This window comes from Furipterus horrens, unplaced genomic scaffold, assembly GCF_987537825.1.
Source record: "Furipterus horrens unplaced genomic scaffold, mFurHor1.1.pri manual_scaffold_5, whole genome shotgun sequence".
NCBI lineage: Eukaryota > Metazoa > Chordata > Mammalia > Chiroptera > Furipteridae > Furipterus > Furipterus horrens.
In genome coordinates, this window is record NW_028327175.1 from 93,886,568 (window position 1) to 93,907,204 (window position 20,637).

Sequence of the window (20,637 nt, forward strand, 5' to 3'; positions counted from 1 at the left end):
GTGACTAAAGCAGTTTCACCCTCCCCTATGCCGGTACCACTTCTTTCAGCCCCAGGGAGAGATGTCTTACACCTTCTCGGGAACCAAAGCATTAATTTTGGCCCGTTTTGCGTCGAAATAGTGTGGCGTAATATGTTCGTTGTGACCGAGTCGATCTTTGCCCAAGTAGTATTTACCGTTCCGTTCTCCCCCTACTAAGTAATTGGTTTCGCCCAGCCGGGTCCTGGGCGCGGCGGCGACAGCCGCGTCACTGGCGGGCGGGATCCCTCCGCTCTGGGGAGAGCAACGCTGGACGGTTAAGTTGGGGTGACTGAGAGAATCCATCCGCGTCGCCGTCGCTGCCGCCTCCGCCGCGGAGGAAGACAGGACCTTCCTTGCTCCTGTAGCGACCCTTTATAGAGTCCCACCACCACAGGTACCTCCGCTGACGAAAGGAGTCCTTACTCCCCCATCCCCAAATTCCCATGGGGGAGCGAAATCTTTCTTCTTTCCGTCTCCCGGATCTGGCCTCTTGGGAGCGGACGTAACTGCCCAGACTTTCCCTCCTTTCCTCTGGCTCTGTCGCTCCTAAACCCGGAAGGGGAACTGGGGGACCCTCGCCCGCGATAATGCACGCCCTCCCTGCAGCATTTGGAACATTTTGTCTGACCCTTGATGCCGTTGGGGCTCCGCCTGCCTCTTGCTCCCTGAGAAGTTGGGAGCAAATTCAGAGCTTCCTGTAGGCCCCGGTCCGCCCCCTTCCCCCACCTCCACTCCTGTTTGCCCCTGGATAGCACCCCTCGTGTTTCCCATTTCGCACCCCCGGCAGCATTCGTCTTGCAAAACTCCAGAATCCTCAGAGAGGCAGGCAAGGCCGCGAGGCCACCCTTTCCTTCGCCACTACCCCACCCTCGATTTGGGTTCTGCCTGTGTTTTCTGGCCCCATCACCCTGGAAGGGAGCCCATGGCACCCCTTTTCTTTTACTAGTCCTAACCCCAAGCCTAGCTCCCGGGAGCCCCCACCCCCTGCCTAGCATTCTTTTGGGCAAAATGGAGGTCGTGGGGGCCGGAGAGCCTGGCCCACTACGCTTCGCTGCGCTACACTGGCCCGCGCCTTCCAGCTGCCAGATCCGGGACCCTCCCTTGTCCCCTCCCCTTCGCCTCGCCGGACTTGCGGAGGCGGTGGGACCCCCATTTCTCCTTGGGACCCAGCTGCTGTGTGCCCAGAATTTGGGGGACGCTGAGGGGGCTCTGGAGGGTGATGGGGACTGAGGGCTAAGAGCGTCGCCCCAGCCCCCAACAGCTTCCTCTGGTCGGCTTTCGTCTGCCCCTGGTCTCTGGTGTTGCTACCCGTCCGGGGCTGCTGGCAGCTGGAAGGAAGGGGCTTTGTCCGGAGCTGGGGGAGGTGCAGTGAGGGGCTTTGTCCCTTCTTTACTTTCTCTGAGGGGCATCCCCCGGCGCTGGCATAGAAAGCTGAACTGACAGAGGGGAAATGTCAGTGGGGAAGAGGAACGCCCAGGCCTGGAGGAAGTGGGAGCAGAGTGGGGGACGCCCGGATTGGCAGAGTGCAGTGTGCATGGCGAGATCACACAGGTGTCTGGGAGTGGGGAGGCGGCAGGACTCCGGGTCCTGGAGCGGAGCCAGCCAGGCCCCTGGAGCCCCAGCGACGAGCCCGCGGGTTGGGATCCTGGGGTGCTGAGGGCGCAGGGCCGGGCCGCCTGGAGCCGCCACTCGCTCGCCCGCCCGCGCCGGGGAGAGAGCAGCTCTGCGCCTCTGGGCGGGGGACCGCTCTTCGGGGCCTTAATTACTTGTGAGCGGCTCCCACGAGCTTTGTGCGGCGCGCCGGAGCGGGCGGCCTCGGCTCTGGAGGGAGCAGCGGCTTGAGGTTGTCTTCCCCACCACCCTCGCCTCCACCTTCTGCAGGCGGCTAATGGGCGCAGCCGGCCCAGGGATTATCCGGGGTGAGCCGTCCCGAACCTATTAGTGCCCAATCGGCTTTTCCCAAATCTTGTAAACAGCCACCCTGGGCGGCTCTGGGGAGGAGAGGGAGGCTGGGTCAGGCGGGGGCGATGGGGCCGGGGGTGGGGTCACCCACCCTACAGGTCTTTGCCTTGGATGCGGTTGCCTTGGCAACCGGGCTAGGGTGGGGACACTTCACCAATGAGGTGCTCTCAGTCCGGGTGACGGTTGCCTAGGCAACCCCACGAACAGTCCAGCCTCCCCCTTTTTGTCTACCCCCCACCCGCAATCGTCTAAGCTTGGAGGGTGTGTGCGGAAGGTGTGCGGCGTGTGGGGGTGAATTTAAAGAGGCACCGCCCCTTTTAAAATAAGGTGCTAGTTGGGCGGTGCCTGTGTGGGCTGGGGCAGATGCCTGGTCTGTTTTGAAGGGACTCTACCCCCGCCCCGCCTTCACCCCCCGCCCCCAGTTCCTGTCGCGGGTGTCCTGCCCGGGCTTCTGTCCGAGGGAGGGGTTTCCCCTGCGCTTCCTCTTGCATTTCCCGCACCGTTTCCGGGGGGCGGGAGGAAGATTGGGGAAGTCAGCTATTCCTAGGCCACATCTGTGCCTGAGGCCCTGGGTTCTGCACGGGACACCCACGCCCCTACTGCTGTCCCTTTTCCTTTCTGCCCAGTGTTCACCCGTGTCTGTGGGCTTCAACCCGCCTTTCTCCCCTTTTTTGCCATGTGGCCTTGGGCCTGACGTCAGCCCTGCAATCCCCCAGGCCTTGGGCCAGAGGCGAGGAGCTGCCTCCCCCAGCCCCCGTCCCGCGGCCCCCAGCCGCCCCCAACCCCGCCCCACGGACCCGGCGCCATGAGTGAGCTGGAGCAACTGAGACAGGAGGCTGAGCAGCTCCGGAACCAAATCCGGGTGAGAGCCTGGCCGGCTGAGCTGGGGGTGGGGGGCTGAGTTGGCAGTGCCAGGCGGCTGTGTGTGCTAGAGGTGGGGGGCTGTTCTTTGTGTATGGGTGTGTACCCTAACCCCTTACTGTTTTATCCTTTCCACACCCCCGTTCCCTGTGTTCTTTCCTCTCCTCTCATTCCCTTGTCTTCTCTCCTGCCTCTGACTGGCTCATCTGTCTCGTACAGGATGCCCGAAAAGCATGTGGGGATTCAACACTGACCCAGGTGAGATGGATCTAGGGCTGGATTTGGGATTAAGGGAAGAAGCACGTGGCAAGGATTTGAGGCATACTGCTTAATGGGTTCTGCCACCTGACCCTCCCTGACCTATTCTGCCTCCACCTCCAGATCACAGCTGGGCTGGACCCAGTGGGGAGAATCCAGATGAGGACACGGAGGACCCTCCGTGGGCACCTGGCAAAGATCTATGCCATGCACTGGGGGACAGACTCAAGGTGTGTGTGTGGTTGGGACTGGGTGCTGAGCTTTCATGTTTTCCCTGGAGCTAAGGTTACAGCAAGCAGAATTAGGGCTGTGGACAGAGGCAGCCTTGTAGTTCTGGGGAGATGAACAGGATGCCCATACTGCCAGTATGTTTGGGAAGACTGTGACTCCCAGATATACCCAGGAGACCAGAAAGAGGACCATACTGACAGGAACTTCTGAGCTGCCACTGGGAGTTGTCTCAGAAGGGGCTCCCCCAGTATGGGACATTGGTAAGGGTATCCCTTTCTCCAGAGGGAGCTTCACATCCTGACCCCTATTCCTATCTCTTGCTACCTTCCAACAGGCTGCTGGTCAGTGCCTCCCAGGATGGAAAGCTCATCATCTGGGACAGCTATACCACCAACAAGGTAGAGGTGATGCCTGAGGCTGGATGGGGCTGGGCTGCAGGCCCTGTCTGGTTAGCTCTGACCTTGGGCACTGTCCATCCTCCCTAGGTCCATGCCATCCCACTGCGCTCCTCCTGGGTCATGACCTGTGCTTACGCACCCTCAGGGAACTTTGTGGCCTGTGGGGGGTTGGACAACATCTGCTCCATCTACAGCCTCAAGACCCGTGAGGGCAATGTCAGGGTCAGCCGGGAGCTGCCTGGCCATACTGGTGAGAGGGGCCTGGTAGGGTACAGGTGCTATTGGTAGGGGATAGGCTGTGCTGCCCTTCCTTATAAGACCCGGTTGACCAGCCCCTTTCCCCAGGGTACCTGTCTTGCTGCCGCTTCCTGGATGACAACCAAATCATCACCAGCTCTGGGGACACCACCTGGTGAGGCCCTGCCAGGGGTAGGCAGTTGGGGTTCACCCACAGTTCCTGCTTGGGGGACCACTGCCTCAGTGCTCAACATGTAATGCACACATCCTGAACAAATAAGGGCAGAGCTCTTATGCTGAACAGTTAGCCTCCTTCTCCTGTTGCAGGAAGAAGACAAAAGTAGGCTTCTGTGACTCTGGCTCCTGGTGCTCCTTCTATGGAGGCTGCCAGGACTGGACTCACATGTGGGGGGTTGGGTATGCATGGAGTCTGCCTGCATTCCTCTCTGATCCTTTCCTTCTTCCTGTCACCTTTCTAGTGCCCTGTGGGACATTGAGACAGGCCAGCAGACAGTGGGTTTTGCTGGACACAGTGGGGATGTGATGTCCTTGTCACTGGCCCCCGATGGCCGCACCTTTGTGTCAGGTGCCTGTGATGCCTCTATCAAGCTGTGGGATGTGCGGGACTCAATGTGTAGACAGACCTTCATTGGCCATGAATCTGACATCAATGCTGTGGCTGTAAGTTCTGGGAAGGCTGAGCTGGCCCATCTCTGCCAGGCTCTTGGCCCTGCTCTGTATCCTTATTCCACTCTGGTTCTGTCCTATAGTTCTTCCCTAATGGCTATGCCTTCACCACCGGCTCTGACGATGCCACGTGCCGCCTCTTTGACCTGCGGGCAGACCAGGAGCTCCTCATGTATTCCCACGACAACATCATCTGTGGCATCACCTCTGTTGCCTTCTCTCGCAGTGGCCGGCTGCTGCTCGCTGGCTATGATGACTTCAATTGCAACATCTGGGATGCCATGAAGGGCGACCGTGCAGGTGAGAGCTGGGTGCTGGGTGGGGACAGGTGAAGACAGGGAACCCAGGCTGGATTAGTTCTGATGTACCCCTCCCTTACAGGTGTCCTCGCTGGTCACGACAACCGTGTGAGCTGCCTTGGGGTCACTGATGATGGCATGGCTGTGGCCACAGGCTCCTGGGACTCCTTCCTCAAGATCTGGAACTAAAAGCCCCAACCCCCAACTGGGCCCGGCCAGGAGGGGCCTTGCCCATGCCCACACTACAGGCCGGGAGCTTTGGGGCTGGAGGCACATGAGCTTCCCTCCCCTGGCCACAGGGCCTTGGGTCCCTGCTTCCCTACCCAGGTTTGGTTCCTCCCAGGGGCCCCCACTGTGGAAATAAAGATGGGGATAGAATGGGGGAAGAGGGGCAGAAAGCCCTTCTTTAGCTGCCCTGGAGTCAGGGCCTCATCCCCCTGGAGGGTCAGAGGCAGGAGGTGGAAACTCCAGGGGCTGGCTTTTTTAAAACTGGTTTTATTTTAATTTTTATTATATTTTCAGTTTTTCCATAAAGGAACCAATTCCAACTCTGTACCTGGTTGCTCTGCTTGTCTTCCTCACTTCTGGGAGGGCATATCAGCTGCAGAGTATGGGGTCCTACCAAGTAGGAGGCAAAAAGAGAAAAATCCCATTCTTCTCAGACCAAAGGTGGAGCAGAGATAGGACTTAGCCCAGTAGGGCTGCAATTGTTCCTAAAAATAGCCCTCCATTCTACCAACTACTCCTACCTGTAGCTCTTCCTCTGAACTCTGCCTCCCCTTCCCCCAAGAAAAAAATACAGAGGCAGAAAGGAACACACGCCAAGTTTTATTGGGGTGGGGTGAGTATTTACAAGGGCAGGTAGAAGAGGGAGGAGTAACAGGATGGAGGAAATTGTGGGTACACGGCAGACAAAGGGATACAGAAGGCCCCTGTACCCACCCGAACCCCAGGAAGGGCAGGAGAGCAGCTGAGGCCCGGGAAGATGGGCTGGGAAGAGAGCAATGGGGGCTGAGTCCCTGGGCTTTTGGGCTCAGGGGCTTGTAAACATTGACCACTCTCAGAAGGGGATAGGATGGGAGAGGGCTCCCCCTACACTTCCTCACAGGGTTAAGGCCTCTCCAGGCTCAAGGGCCCCCCTAAATTCAGTCTAGCTGAGGGGGGTGGGGGGGGAGAGGAAGAGAGGGGAAGTGTCATCCCCCCTCCCCCTGCATTGGCTGCGGCAGGGGTGGGGGCAGTTACATTCACTCACAACAGTACTCCCCCCCCCACACCTCTAATGCCGCCAAATACTGGCGTGAGGAAAGGGGGAGCTGGGGGGCCAGCAGCAGCAAGACATTTTCCCCTGGCCCATCACCCCCTTATTGCTTTAGAGAATATTGTCTTTTCACTGACGCTAACACTGTTGAAACCAGGGAGAAGCAGGTGGAGGGAGTCCCTCCACCCATCCACCCCCAGGCTAGCTTTCCCACCCCCGCAACACTGACCCAGTTGCCACTTTGGTGCAAAAACAAAACAAAAAAAAAAACAAAAATGTGGTCTCTCTGGGGATGGATGGGGAAAGAAAACGGGTGGCTACTCCCCATTTCCCCAGGGCAGGAAGGAGAAATACATTCATGGAGGGGAGGCAGTGGCAGAGTCCTGCCCTAATACTGCACTCTGAGCAGTGAGGTCAACAGGAGAAGCTAGGTGAAAAACCCAAAAGATTTAACAAACTGTTAAAAAAAACACACACACACACAAATGGAGACAAACCTAGGCAGGTGATAGGGAACAGGTCAGTGAACAGAAGGACCACCTCTTCCCTTAGGAGAAACAGACACTTCTGTTCTTGACTACCCCACCCCACCACCTTACCCAACATTAAAAACATCACGGGTGCAGGGAGGGGAGAGGCCACTCCTCTCCAGTTTGGTCAATGAAGGGGTCAAGGCAAAGCTGGGTGGTCCATATCCCACACAGCCAGCCAGCTGCAGGAGCAGGGTTCCCTAACAGCCTGACACTGCAACCTGAAGCTCCAAGCTACCCATTCCCTTGGCCTCCTGGGCCTCTCCTCTCACCCCCTTCACAGGAGAAGTCATTATGTGGTGCCTCTCCAGCTCCTGGAGGAACTGCTCTGCCCCCACCGCGCACAAGGGGTGGAAGCAGGAGCTTGTGGCCCAAGGAATACATTCACGTGGCAAGGCAGGGAGCTGGGGCTTTCTGCTTCACACCCAGTTCCCCCAATGGCAGTGGTGGGGGAAGCCCCTCACCAGGACCAGAGTGGAAGTTTTGCTGCCCTGACAGCCAGATGAGGTTGGCACTGGCTGGCCCTCTGCCATTGACCCCGTCAGCCACCTAGGGAGGGGAGGTAGCCTGGCCCATTTGTGCAACTTTCCCCCAAAGCAGCAAAGCAAAGGGGCTCCTTTGGCCCCAACCCCAGACACCTCTGCCACAGTCATAGCAACAAGGGGGCCTTTCACAGCAGTCCGGCCGGTGGGGCTGAGAGGTCCTCGATGTGCAAACTGCTGGCACCCCAGCTTCCAGTTACCCCAGTGGCCGACCGGGCAGGGAGGGTAAGTGCAGCCTTGGGGGCCAGGCAGGACAGATCGGTGGGGCCATGTCCCCAATGCCCCAAAATAACAGTGTGTTTTTTCTTTCAGCCTCCTAATCTTTTTTTTTTCATAGTTTTTTGTTTTTCTTAAAAAACAAAACCAAAAACTCTGTGGACCTTCCATGTCACCCCCGCAATCCCCAGAGGGGAAAAGGGTGCGTATAGTTTTTAACAATATTATTTTGTCTCTCCTAACGTTTTCTTCAATGTTGTTTAAAAATTTTTTTAAAGAAAAAAAAAAAAGCAAAAAAACCCCCCTTCTCCCCAATCTATTAAAGTGCCTCGTGGTGGGTGAGTTAAGGTGCATCGTGTGGTTTGTAACAAGTGCTGGGGACCCTGCCCCTGCTTCCTCCTATGCTCCTTTGTTGGGAGCCTGCAGGCTGGGGACCCAACGGTCCAAGCTGCTGCTGTTGCCCCTGGCCTACAGCCCAGGGGGGCTGGTGGGATGGGCTGGTCAGTAGTCATCCACGCTCTCGATCTCACCAGAAGGTCCATGTAGGGAGTACCCTGGAGCCAGAAGAAGCTGGGTTTGAGCTTTCTCACCTATAGGTGCCTGCTCCATGCTGAGGAAAAAGCTTTCTCGCTGGCCCTACCCCCAAAACATACCCAAGATGCTGGGGTCCGAGTGCAGCATTAGTGCACGCCTCTTGGCCTTGCTGCCCTCTCCAGGGCCCAGTTTGGTGCTGTGGTTGGTCTGAAAGGTGGTCTGCAGAGAGCCACTGCTCAACCAAGCCTCCTGCCAGGCAGCAGAGAGCAAGTGGGAGTCAGGACGGGCTGAGCGACCTTATCCTCACCTGCAGGGGATGTGAAACCTCACCTGTTGCTGCTGCTGCCGTTGTTGGCTGGCTTTTTGCTTAGCTCTCCGCTCCAGGAATTGTTTGGCAAATTCTTTGGCTTCCAGCGTGTCCCCCAGGCAGGAACGAATATAATCATGGACATCATAGGGGGATTCCACCTCCTTGAGGATCGCTACAGCCATGGGCACTACAGGGCAGGATGGTAGCTGTCAGGGCCTACCTGATGTAGGTCTGGCACCCTGGCCCAACCCAAACACCCAGGGTCTGCCACCCATACCATCAAGGCTGCCCGTGGTGCTCAGTGTGTGCAGCATCTGCTCACACCACTGGGTGAAGCCATCTTGGGGCCTGGGGATGCCCTGTAACAGCTTCAGCAGCTTCTCTTCCTCCTCAGTCTTTTTGCGCACAGGCCGACCTGACAGGTGGCTGTACGAGTCACTAAGTGGGACGAGGAGGATTACAGGCAAGAGATCAGTTCAGGTGTTCCACATCTTTCCATCCCAATCCTAGCCCACACCCTGCAGGCCTCAGCACCCACCTGAGAGAGGGGCTGCTCCGGCTGTTCTTCAGGCCCAGGCTGCGGGCCAGGCTCCCGCTGCTCTTGAGGGTGTCCTCCCAAAGCCCCAGGCCGACACTGCCGCCCCCACTCTTGTCGGGCCCGCCCCACAGTGGCCCAGACTCAGACACCCACTGGTTCTGGGGGGCTGCGCCCAGGCCCCCAAGCTGGTACAGATGGCAGGAAGTCAGGGTGGCCCAAACAGGGACACACTCAAGAAAACTAAGTGGGGAGGCTTATTTATGTGTCAAAGGGGGAAGTAAGGACCACATAGGAGATACTTCAGAGTCAGGTATGGACCAGAGCTCCCCACCCCACTCCCGGGTCACCCTGATAGCTGACTGGAAGGGGTTCCTGAGGCCCCAAAAGTTTTAAGTCAATCAGGGAAGGGCCCAGCTTGCTCACCACACGGTGGTTGGGGGCCTGGACCCGTGATGGCTCCCGAGGTGGAGGCTGCTTATGCAGCTGTCGCTCGCCCTCTAACTGCAGCTCAAGCAGCGTCTTCATGGAGAGTCCTTGCTTGGCCAGGCCAGCCCACAGTGGGGGCGGGGAGCTGGGTGCAGGCGGCACTGGGACTGCGGCCACTGCCTGCTGTTGCTGCAGTAGCTTCAGCAGTAGCTCCTGTTGCCGCACCTGAACCACAGAGACAGTGACAGTTAGCAATCTAGCCCCAAGCTCATGTCAAGCAGGCTGAGGGCTTAGCTGGGTGGGCATCCACCTGCTTGCGCCGAAACAACTCCTCTTCCTCCTGCCGCCGCTTCTGCTCCTCCTGCTGCTGCTGCTGCTGGCGTCGCTTCTCCTCTCGGCGCTTGCGCTCCTCCTCCTCCCGCTTCACCCTGAGCTCCACTTCTCTGCGCTCTTGTAACTGACAGTCAACAACATCAGACATCAGACACGGGGGCACAGCGACTTCCCTGTGTCAGCCCAGCCCCTGACACCAAGGACTCCAGCCCCAGGATGCCTACTCACTTTATGTTGCAGCTGGAGTTGTTCTAGAATTGGACCCTGAGTCGAAGAGTTAATTGGTATGTCCCAAAGACTGGCCTCACCGCCTGCAGGAGTCAAAGGCAGCTACAGGAGGGAGCTGAGGCCCCCTGGACTGAAACAACCTGAGGGGGAGGCACAGCTCCTGTGGTCCCTACTTCCCCAGAGACTGCTGGGCTGGTCACATACCTGACTGTGATGAGGCTGAGGTATGTATGTCCCAGAGTGAGCCTGAATCTGGCACCGACAAGGACCGGTTCATCGTCGGGAGCAGGTTCTGGTCTCCACCTCTGAGGAACAAAGCACTGATTCTCAGCACCCTAAACCCATCTCCAGGCTGCTCCATCTCCCGACTTTACATATTCTGAGGGTTCATACATGCAGCCAAGCAATGACTGTGATGCGACAGACAGAGAGCAGCCCACAGACCTGGGAGGTTTGAGAGCTTGGAGCTGTTGCAGGAAGGCTGTAAGCTGCTGCTGCTGCGGTGGCGTCAGGTCCCCCAAAGCCGCCTTTTCCCGGAGCCCGCACTGCTGGAGGGGGCGGCTGTGGATAGGAAGACAGGCATGAGGGGGGCTGCCCCTATAGCCAGTGCACATCTCTATAGGCCCTTCTAGGCCCCTGTACCTATTGACCAGCTGAAGAAACTGCTGGTGCTGCAGCTGCTGGTACAAGGCCGCTGCTGCTAGCTCCTGTTGCTTCTTCAGCCGCTCCTGGTCCATGTTTCCCTGAGGAAGAGTGAGAGTATACATACTCGCAGCTCTGACCTTGTCATGCTCCACACAACCCACCTGACATCCATCAGGCTCCTGCCCTCCCCACCCCGCCCTGCCCAAAAGTGGATATGCTCACCAGCAGTGGGGGTGGCGAGGGGCCCGGGGCAAAGGGCACACGACCCCACATCTTGATGACCTCACCCAGTGGCTGGAAGCCCTCATCACAGCCACGCTTCACAAGTAGGGCCATGGAGAAGTAGCCTGCCTGAAACCACTCTGCCATCTCCTGTGTTGTGAAGGGGCCTGGACCGAGGGAAGGGGGGCTTTGGTTAGAAAGGTGTGCCAAAGAAGCCCTGAAACAGAATGACGTTGTGCCTCACCCCCAGGAGCTCTCCTGCATGCCCCATACTCTCCAGGGCACCTTGGATCTCTCCCTGTGGGTCCTTGTAGAACCACTTCCGGGCTGCACCGTGGCTGAGGGGAAGGGCAGTGGCAGCTGCAGAGTGGCGCAGTCCCTGGGCCTGCATGGCGGCTGTGAATTGCTCCTCCTCCAGGGAGCTGTCCTGCAGGGATGCCACAAGCTTCTCTGCCTCCTGGGAGCCCAGGGAGAGAGGGAAGGCTCAACTGCCCAATCACAGCAACAGCAGGATGGGGTTGGGGTTAAGGTCGGGCTGGGGTGAGCTGGATGCTGAGCTGGATGCAGTGGGACAGATGGGGAAGAGCTTGGTACCCAGGCAGACACACAGATTAACAATGGCGCTCTGTCCTCCTGTAGGGGTAGATCCCTAGAGCCTTCTAAGGCCTCCTGCCCCCACCCAACCTGCTGCAGGTGCTTCAAGCCTTCATCATCTTCCAGATCTCCAGGCGGGCCAGGGGGTGAGGCCACCCCAGGACTCAGCTGCACTGCCCTCAAATCATCTCCTGGGAGCAAAGACAAGAAGGTGGAATTGAGGGGTGGGGAAGTAGGGGGGGGCCAGTCCAGAGAAGGCACAAGATAGTCCCCTATCCACCCTCATTCCAGAAAAACAGGCTCTACTCTAGCCCCCCAATACCTCATGCACCTCCAGAGAAAATGCAGCCCCACCCTCTGGCTACCTTCAGCAACTGGCAGGTCTTTCTCCACAGCATCACCTCCTTCCCCATTAGTGCCCCAGAGTGGGCCCAAGGTAGCCAGTGGGGATGAAGAGCTAGACTTCTCCTCTGCAGGTGGCAGTGGGGTCAGTTCCTTCCCATCTGAAAGAGAAGGGTAATTACCAGAGCTCAAAACCAAAGAGCTAAAAGGCTTTAAAAATGATTTAGCACAAACCCTCCATTTGTGGCCAGATCTTGGGCCTCTGGATTTTGAGTCCACCAACTTAACTTTCAGTGACTCAACACTGCAAACCCCACTTTGCACACTTCCTCTTTTGCCCCTACAACACTGGACAGTGGCATGTGTATCCACGGCGCTGCCGAGGAATGTATGCACAACACCATAAATGTACTACTGTTTTACAGATTCTTTAAGGGATTTGCAAAGGTCACTATGATCGGGCTTGATTTTTATGACACACTTCCTTTAAGACACAGCCCTGTTGTTTCCGGGTTTCTCCCCACACCTGTATCTGCTTTCCTTGAGTTTCTAAGCAGCCTTCTGCTACAGGTGAGTGGACAGCCTGTACCCAGCCTGGTGAGGAAACCCTCTGCCCACCTGGCCCAGTTCCAGGCTCTCAGGCCTTCTCCTTACCCTACCCCCTGCAGGCTTACCTGCCTCAGGCCCCTCCTCATCCAGCCCTTCGGAAGGCTCTTCCTCTTCTTCTTCCAGACCCTGGAAGTCGAGCTCCTGCTCCTCAGGAATGGGCTCCTTGGGGCCCTTCTGCATGGGATTAGGGGATACAATGGGAGGTGAGGGGCACAGGACAAACAGGTATGAATAGGAGGATCTCATCAAGGCAGTTCCCACCATACTCTAATAAAAATCTTCCCCAAGTCTCCTCATGGATGGATACCTTGAGAGGCAAGAAGGCCCCGGAAGCATCAAAGGTACCCATTTCTTCATCCTCATCATCCAGGCACCACTCTGGGAGCCCATCCTTGTCGTCATCAAAGCCATCAGGCCCTCGGCACCTCCGGAGATGAGAGTTGACCCCCCCACCCCGTCCCTCCTCTTCACACCCTCCTCGATCCCCTCGCAAATCAAATTCAAACTTGCGACGTCGGTCCCCATGTTCCCGCCAGCCAGCAGAGCGGGGGCCACCATCTGGGCAGGAAAAGTCAGAGAAGAATGAGTATCCCAGTAGAGCCAGAGGGTCCTCTTCTGCTGCCCCCCAACCCCCTGGGACCACCAGCATTTCCAGGACTGCTCCCCAATGCACTCTACTAGAGAACACTTTTAGCTCCCTCCTTCTGGCCATGAAAGCCCCCTGCACAGGATGTTCTTGCTGCCCCTCACCCCGCCCCCTACAACACTCATCTGGCCCCAGTCTCACCAGGGCTGGATGAACGCCAGCGGTCACCATCTCGCCGAGGTCCTGCCCCAAGTCTCCAGCTGCCCTCCTCTTCTTCCTCTTGCTCCTCCCGGAGAGAACGCCAGTTCTCACTATCTGAGCGGGCATGTTCCTTCCTCGGACCAGCCCCTCCCTCCTCAAACCCGGATCGTGCTTGGGGATGGGGGAAAACACAAGTGGGGGAAGACACAGTCAGTAAAGTTGCAGCCACAGCCTCTTGGGAGACTCTATAATCCCCACTGATAAAGATGAGCCCAACTCTGAGTCCTCTTGCGCCCCCACCCCCCCCATCTTACCCAGGAAATGTCCCCTTTATTGGGTCCACCCATTTCAGTCTCTCCCCACCTCTCAATGACCTTTAGGGCCTGGCACCTGACCCACTACTATCCATACCTCCATCCCTCCTGGCCGACTTCTCAAACCGCCTCTCGCCTCTGCAGGACAGAAAGATGTTGGTCAAAGGTGGACAGCTTCCTCTCCCTGACCTTTGAGATCTCTGCACACCTGTCCATTCTGCCCCAAGAAAGGTGGAGGGGAGGAGGGGATAGGGGACTAGGAAAAAGTCAGGCCTGGGAGGGAGCTGATCCAGAAGGGCAGAGCGACAGGGGTAAGAAGGCAGAGAGCTCGATCTCTGACCAGGGCTTATTTGGTTGGTCTTCTATTGCCCTTAAATGACAAAGAGCCAAGCCTTTTGCCAGGGGACCCTGGATCTTAACCCTGGGGCTTCTCTCTGCTCTGTTTCTATGCCATCTCCTTCCAGCCTGCACCTGTCATCCCAACTCTGGCTACGCTGGATCTCCCGGGGGTTTCGACCAAAGGCCCCGTCGCCTTCTTCAATGCTTCTTTGGTAAAAGCAACTGTCACCACGGCCACGGCCTAGAAATGAAATGAGATGCACAGAGATCACCACTGCACATCTTCAAGACCACAGCCCCCCCACCCCTCTTGCCCCAGAACATATTATCGCTCCCCCTACCTCGGCTCCGTGTGCTGCCCCTGCCACGGGAGGTGCTGCCTGAGGTGGGGGCAGCCCCTTTCCCCATCAGCCTCAGCACAGCCACACTGTTCACTGACAGGGAGAAGTTTCTCTGAGGAGGGAGTCAGGGATGGGAGTGAGGACCCAGGTACCTGCCTGCCACCGCGCTATCCCGAACTGCATCCTCCCCCATCTGTCTTCCCAATCCAGCCCCACTCCAAGATAGAGCTACAATGCCCCAGCCCACAGCTAACCCAGCTCAGTCTCACCTGCTCCTCCTCAGTCAGAGGCTCCAGTGCCAGGGGCTGCAGTGGCTCCTCCTGTAGCACCGCAGCAAATTCCTTGTCCTGCAGCTCATCGGGCACCTGACAATCAGGGCAGGAGAGCAAGATACCACATACTCCTGGGACCTCTTCATGACTAAGGCTGAATAGGCAATTGGGCCACATACCCCACCCACACCTGCTCCTCACCTTGTTCTCCTTGATATAGAGGGCCAGCATCTCCTCTCGCCCATATCGATAGTCAGCCAGCTTGTATTTGGGCATGGCAGGGGATGGGGGTGGGGAGGCCACACTGCCACCACTAGAAAGGGCCCTCAGCCTAGAAAAGGAACACAGGGAAGGAGAAAGACAGGAGTCTGAGCAGCCCCTTTCTTCCTGGCTTCCCCACACCAGCCAAAGCACGTCTGACTCACCACTCAGGCCCAAAGTTGAGGGTCTCTGCTGCCATTGTGGAGCTGAGTGTGTTGTAGAGGTCAGAGGAGATGAGCAGGGGTGATGGGACTTAAGAGTTTACTCTCCAAACACCTGTGGAGGCACAGGGTACACTGGGCTTGGAGAGAACACACCCAGACAACCCCGAGAGGATATGAAATAAGTCCCCCACCATGGTGGGCACAGTAACTGGCTCTAAAATGACTTACCTAAACCAACCAGGTGCCACTCACACCATGAGCTAACCAGAGTCACAACAGGGGGAGACCTGAGGGAAAGAGGGCAGCTAGAGCCCCTTCTGTTTCTGCAGGGGTACCCACCCTCGACCCATACCCACCTGGAAGCCTTGCTCCGGGCAACAGGTAGAGCAGGGACCAGCCTCTCTTCAGGCAGGAGCCTATGCTGGAGAGACCAGGGTTCCCAAACTACTGGATGCTGGTCTGACCGCAGTGGTGCCCAGGGAGGGACTTTTACATCTGGGAAAAATCCTTAATGAGAGGTGAGGGGAAGAAGGTGGGTTAAATTAATGGGTCAGACAGGTCTCCCTGCTTCGAGCCCTCCTCTGTCCTGCATACCAGTGACCATAGCCCCTGCTCCTCCTTATCTCTGTCCCCCCATATGTTCAGCCTCATGAGCAAAGCCTGACTGAGGTGCTAGAAGTGGGCAGAGAACATGCCAGGCACCTCTCTAGGTCTTAGCACTCTCACCACATGGCACAGTATTCAGTAAGGGGGTGCTTCAGGTTTTCATAGACATTCAGGACAAAGATAAAACAAAAACAAAAAATCCCACTAGAACCACAAATATTCCAGACAGAAAAAAAGGTCGGCTATGGAGAGAAGGATTAGAGATTAACTTGAGAGAAAAATTATGTACTTCCCACCTGAAAATTTTCAGAGCTGGCTACTTGGTGTCTAGAGTTAGTTTCAAGAGAAACCCAGTACAAGGAGAGTAGGCATGGGGACGCTATTCCAGGGACAAAGATGGGGCACACTTTGAAGACTGCATATAGGCAAGTCTAGCCAGTTCACCCATGGGCTGATTTACCAACAGGAACCAACACCTAAACCCCTTTCCTGGGATCAGGAAGAGCCCAAGCACAAATAAAAAGAGCCAATACGGAAACAAGGTTATGATCATACAAGCTGGAAAGAAGACCCCTCACCATAAAGTACAAATAAGGTCAGAGACAGTGAGGCTGATGAAAGTGGCAGCGTTGGCAGTGGCCTGTCCCTCTAAGGACCAGTAGAGGAGGCTCTCAGGAAGCAGCTCATCCCTGGCGGTTCCAGGCAAGCAGGGGTTCAGGGGGCTGCGCAAGGGTTTCCTCACTGGTTGGGGAGGGCACTGGACTGGAGCACCTCCACAGTGGCCATCAACTCCAAGACTCCACAACTCTAGGAAGGAAGGAGGAAAAAGGGTTTCTATCAGAGGGGTCAAGGGGCAGAGGCTCTCTCACCTATAGCTGCACAGCAGAAGACAACACAGAACTCCAGGACAGAAAGAGGACCTACTCCCAGAATCCCAGCATCCTAGGCTGAAATGGAACTTCTGAGACCAGTTAGAGTAGGGGTGACCTCCCTCGGTAGGGGCATCTCTTCTACAACTGCTCTGGCTAGATACTCCTGGTGATGGAACATGATATGGCACACACAGCCATCATAAGACAAGTCTGTTGAAAAGCTCTTCTCTTCACGGAATTCAAGTAGGCCTCCCCAGACAGCGGAGTAAGATGATTTTTTTCAATGCTACAACCCTTATGTAATTCGGCCAATGTACAGAACTTGAAGACTTTATGCTAAGTGAAACAAGCCAGTCACAAAAGAACAGATACTGTATGATTCCTCTTATATGAGATTCCCAGAGGAATCAAATTCAAAGACACAAGAGAGTAGAGTGGTGGGTGCCAAGGGTACAGGGCAAGGTGAGTTGTTTAATGGGTACAGAGTATCAGCTGAAATGGGGCAAATGAAAAAGTTCTGGAGACAGATGGTGGTGACAGTTGCACAACATGTGAATGTATTTAATGTTGCAGAACTGTACACTTAAAAATAGTTAAAATGGGCCCTGGCTGTTTTGGCTCAGTGGATTGAGCTTCATCCTGCGAGCCAAGTGTTGCTGGTTCAATTCCCAGTCAGGGCACATGACTAGGTTGCACGTCAGGTCCCCAGTTGGGGGAGTGAGTGAGAGGCAACCACACAGTGATGTTTCTCTCCCTCTCTCTCCTCCTTTCCCCTCTCTCTAAAAATGAATAAATAAACAAACAAATAAATTATTATTTTTTTAAAGTTAAAATGGTATATATGTTATCACCATTAAAAAAAAAAAGGTTTAGGGAAAAAAAAAGGTATTTGGGGATAGCTATCACATACCTAAGTCTTCCCCATTCCAAGAAAAACACCTCAAATTCCTTCAAACAAACCTCAATAGAGACTGTTCTGAACCTCCTCCAGTTCACTCCAGAAGAGCTCATCTTCTAGAGGAACAAAGGAATCCTGCGACATGAAAGGTTGCTGTGGGGAGAAGGGAACAGAAAAGGGACAACTCACCCTCCCACCCTGCCAGGGAGTGGCAAAGGCGGCACTCCTTGGTGCTTTCCACGGCTGGCCTTTGCCTTTCTGTCCCAGTTGTAAGGAGCAAAGTGAGGAAAAGTGGCTCCCAGTATGAGCAGGAAAACTGCAGAGGCAAAAATAGGAAGCATTCAGGGAAGAGGGTAGGAAGCACAGGAACACTGGATAAAAAGGTCAAGTCTCCAGGTGGGCTGGGAAGGAGGAGGACCTGATCCCAGAGCTGGTGGCTGGCTAACTGGCCCTTCCTCGCCAAACAGCATGCATGCCTCCCACAATTTCCATCCCTCTAAGCAGGTATGTCTTTCCACATGCTTCTCAACTAGGGGCGGGGGGCACTCTGCTCTCCAGAAGACACTTGACAAAATCTGGAGACATATTTGGTTGGCATCACTGGGAAGTGCTACTGGCATCTAGTGGGTAGAGGCCAGGGATGCTGCTAAACATCCTACAATGCATAGAACAGCCCTCCACAACAGAGAATTATCTGGCCCAAAATGTCAATATTACCATGTTTGAGAAACCCTCCTCTATACCATGTGCAGAGGTAAACACCTATTCTCTCTGTTTATGGGGAAAAATAAAAGATGAGAGAAACCAAATTTACCGCAGTTCATTCTCCCTTCTGAAGAGTAAGGAAATAATTCCCTGATTATACTATTCAATGAGAGAAATCTGAAACCCTGCCGGGAGGGAAATCCTTGGGAAAAGACTAGAGTAAAAAAAATAAATAAAAATTTCCCCTAATTTTCTCTACCACAAACTCTCAAAGCCAAGTGTTTGGATTCTTTTCCAGTGAAGGAAAGGGTGGAGCGTAAGCAAGCAGGGGCGTGGGGACACAGCCTCTCCTGGCTATCTGATCTAAGGATTTCTCACAGATTCATTCTAGCTTAGCCCCCACCCCTTGCCCTGTCCTCAGCATCTGCCTGCCTCATCTATCAGCTCCTCTTAGGCCTCAGTATACTCTCACTCCCCTGGCATCCAAATTATTGCTATTAAAAGGCTGCCCCCTGCCGGAGTCAAGGAGATAGGACACACACTGGTCCTGGACGCTCACAACAGGCTTGAAGGAACAGGAGGGGAGGCTGTTCTCTGGGGTTCAGAACACACGGGAGAAGGTAAAGATCCAGAGAATAGGGGGTCCAAGTACACACTAAGTTAAGAACATTATTTCCTCATTCCGTCAATCCTGAAATTAGCCCCAATCCAGAGCAATGTGTCTTGGCACAGAAAAGTATCATTATTAACAGAAGTAGAATACCAAATTCCCCAACATTTGAGCAAAACTGCCCAGCCCCAACCAAGCCTGTTGGAGGTGACTTTGCCCTTTCTCAAGATGGAAAGATTCTCCCTAAATGAGAACTCAGGGGCTTAGAAAGCAGTGCAAGCAGAATCCCCTTGGTTGGTCAGCTATTCCAACTCTCTCCTCTCTGAGCCATCCTGACAAATGCTGCCCCTCAGCATGTCTACTAGTTAAGTTTTCAAAGCACTTCCATACTTTAACTCATCTGAACCCTTCTGCCCACTTGCCCAGTCTTGGGCTCCAGCCAGGGAAAATAAGGAAGAGAGGTTGCAGCTGCCCCAGCAGGGTACCAACAGGTCCCCACTCTATCCAGACTAGAGAAGGGGCATGCAAGTAAAGCAGCGGGAACTACTCCACACTCTCAAACATATTTGTTGAGTTTTAAGCCATTTCAAATTTCTCGGTAAGATTTTTAAAAAACCCTTCATATAGCTGCCTTTTCTCACCTTCTCTGCTCTAAAGTGGGCTGTTTTTCCTACTCCAAATTCCAACCACAGATATAAAAGCAAGGGAAAGATGGGGTCCTTTACTCCATCACATCACACACAATACTAATACATCCACTGGCTGAAAAAGCTAGGTCAGGGGTCTAGAACACAACTCAATTGACTGTAATCACCATATGGTACCTGGTCTACAGGCCATGACAGCAACACAAAGTCCAGCTCTGCCTCAACCTTTCCCAATGACATGCTAGACCTACAATGCAGAAAACAAAACTGGAGCTGGAGAGAAGGTAGGTGGCCTGGAATTGCACAGGAAACAAAACAGATGAAGGAACCAGAAAGCAAATTCCCCCCAGCACTGTGAGCAGCAACGGGGACCTGCCTGTTGGGACCCATGGTGTTTAAATCGCAGAGGCAAGTTGGGGGCTGTTGGTGGGGAGCTAAGTTGCAACCGGCATGTGAGCTCGAAGGAGCAGCAGAGGGTGTGTAAAAGCAGCACTGAGGAGCAGAAGGGGAGTAAGACTTGGGTGGCTGGAGGAAAAGAACCAGCCAACAAGTATTGATTTAGCCTCTCCCAGGGCCTGCGTTGTGATGGACCAGACTTGGAAGCTTACTGGGAATTCGAGTCATGACTGGGTAAGAGGTGTGATATGAGGATCTCCTTCAAGTTAACTTGGGTGGGGGGAGACGAAGTGTGAGAGGGGCCTTAGCGGTGGAGCTGCTGCATCAGGGGGACGGACCGGGAAGGGCCCAGGCTGGCAAAAGAAAAGACTGACGCGTTGAGCACGGGCGGAGCAAGGGGACCCCGATGACCAAGCACTAGTGTTGTTAGCTGCAAGTAAATTCAGGTGAAGACCCAGCAGAGCTGCTCTGGTTATCGGGAAAGGATTCCACGTTTACCACAGTCGTGCAATGCTTGGACTTTAAGACACGCAGGGCCCAGCTAATTCCAACAAGAACCCGTAGGCACGTTGAGGAATCTCCGGGGAGCGCTGAGCATTCGGGTCGGGGGCCCCCGAGCCGACCTGGCGGAGGAGGCTGGCAGGGGGAGACCTGGGATCCCTGGCCGGGTTTCAGAGGGATCGGAGCACGACCGTTAGGAGCGCGGGGGTGGGAAGGAGGCGGGCCGGCCGGGAGGACAGCGTGCCCTTCAGGGAGGGGCGCCAGGTGCGTGGGGCGAGGGCGGCCGCCCCCCGGGAGGGACAGCAGCCCTGGAGGCCGCACCGGGGGAGGGACCCACCCTAGGGCTCGGAAGCGGGCGCACCGGGCGGCAGCGGCCTCCGGAGGAGCCAGGGGAGGTCCGTGCTGGTGGCCCGCGCGCTCTGGCTCTGGCTCTTGCAAGCTCAGCGCGGCCGCCTCGGCGTCGGGGGCGGGCCTGCCCCGGGCCCGGCTGCGGGCCGGGGGCGGAGGGGCCACCGAGCGCTTACCACGGCTGGCAGGCGGCGCAAGGTTCCGGTCACAGGGCTTAGGCGGCGGCTGGCGAGCGGCGGGCTGGCGGCGCGAGGCGGGCCGGGGGCGGCGGGGGCGGCAGGGGAAGGGGCGCTGG

The 20,637-nt window shown here is 55.9% G+C and overlaps 2 protein-coding genes across 3 annotated transcripts; one reads left to right on the forward strand and one right to left on the reverse strand.

The window, feature by feature from the left end:
* Positions 1-256: 256 nt before the first annotated feature.
* GNB2 (G protein subunit beta 2) lies at positions 257-5,509 on the forward strand. 2 transcript variants are annotated; one of them, XM_090276777.1, is made up of 10 exons: positions 257-415; positions 2,700-2,845; positions 3,064-3,102; positions 3,226-3,332; positions 3,668-3,731; positions 3,819-3,981; positions 4,077-4,143; positions 4,448-4,649; positions 4,739-4,955; positions 5,037-5,509. In XM_090276777.1, the coding sequence occupies exons 2-10, from the start codon at positions 2,789-2,791 to the stop codon at positions 5,141-5,143; spliced, it is 1,023 nt and encodes a 340-aa protein (XP_090132903.1). In that variant the 5' UTR covers positions 257-415; positions 2,700-2,788; the 3' UTR covers positions 5,144-5,509. The 2 variants fall into 2 exon arrangements, with proteins under 2 accessions (XP_090132903.1, XP_090132904.1); XM_090276778.1 differs by lacking the exon at positions 257-415 and having other exon boundaries at positions 2,684-2,845.
* A 2,432-nt stretch (positions 5,510-7,941) lies between these two features.
* On the reverse strand, positions 7,942-20,607 carry GIGYF1 (GRB10 interacting GYF protein 1). Its single transcript, XM_090276776.1, has 29 exons — positions 20,519-20,607; positions 17,325-17,451; positions 15,944-16,172; positions 15,116-15,266; positions 14,988-15,046; positions 14,760-14,871; positions 14,536-14,665; positions 14,332-14,427; positions 14,063-14,174; positions 13,854-13,962; positions 13,480-13,520; positions 13,069-13,239; positions 12,589-12,839; positions 12,347-12,455; positions 11,696-11,833; positions 11,421-11,521; positions 11,022-11,193; positions 10,737-10,903; positions 10,512-10,612; positions 10,314-10,430; positions 10,074-10,174; positions 9,870-9,952; positions 9,619-9,765; positions 9,306-9,533; positions 8,883-9,067; positions 8,622-8,782; positions 8,365-8,531; positions 8,154-8,283; positions 7,942-8,054 (listed from the first exon to the last, which is right to left on the reverse strand). Exons 6-29 carry the CDS (start codon positions 14,792-14,794, stop codon positions 8,002-8,004), a joined length of 3,105 nt encoding a protein of 1,034 aa, XP_090132902.1. The 5' UTR covers positions 14,795-14,871; positions 14,988-15,046; positions 15,116-15,266; positions 15,944-16,172; positions 17,325-17,451; positions 20,519-20,607; the 3' UTR covers positions 7,942-8,001.
* Positions 20,608-20,637: the final 30 nt, after the last annotated feature.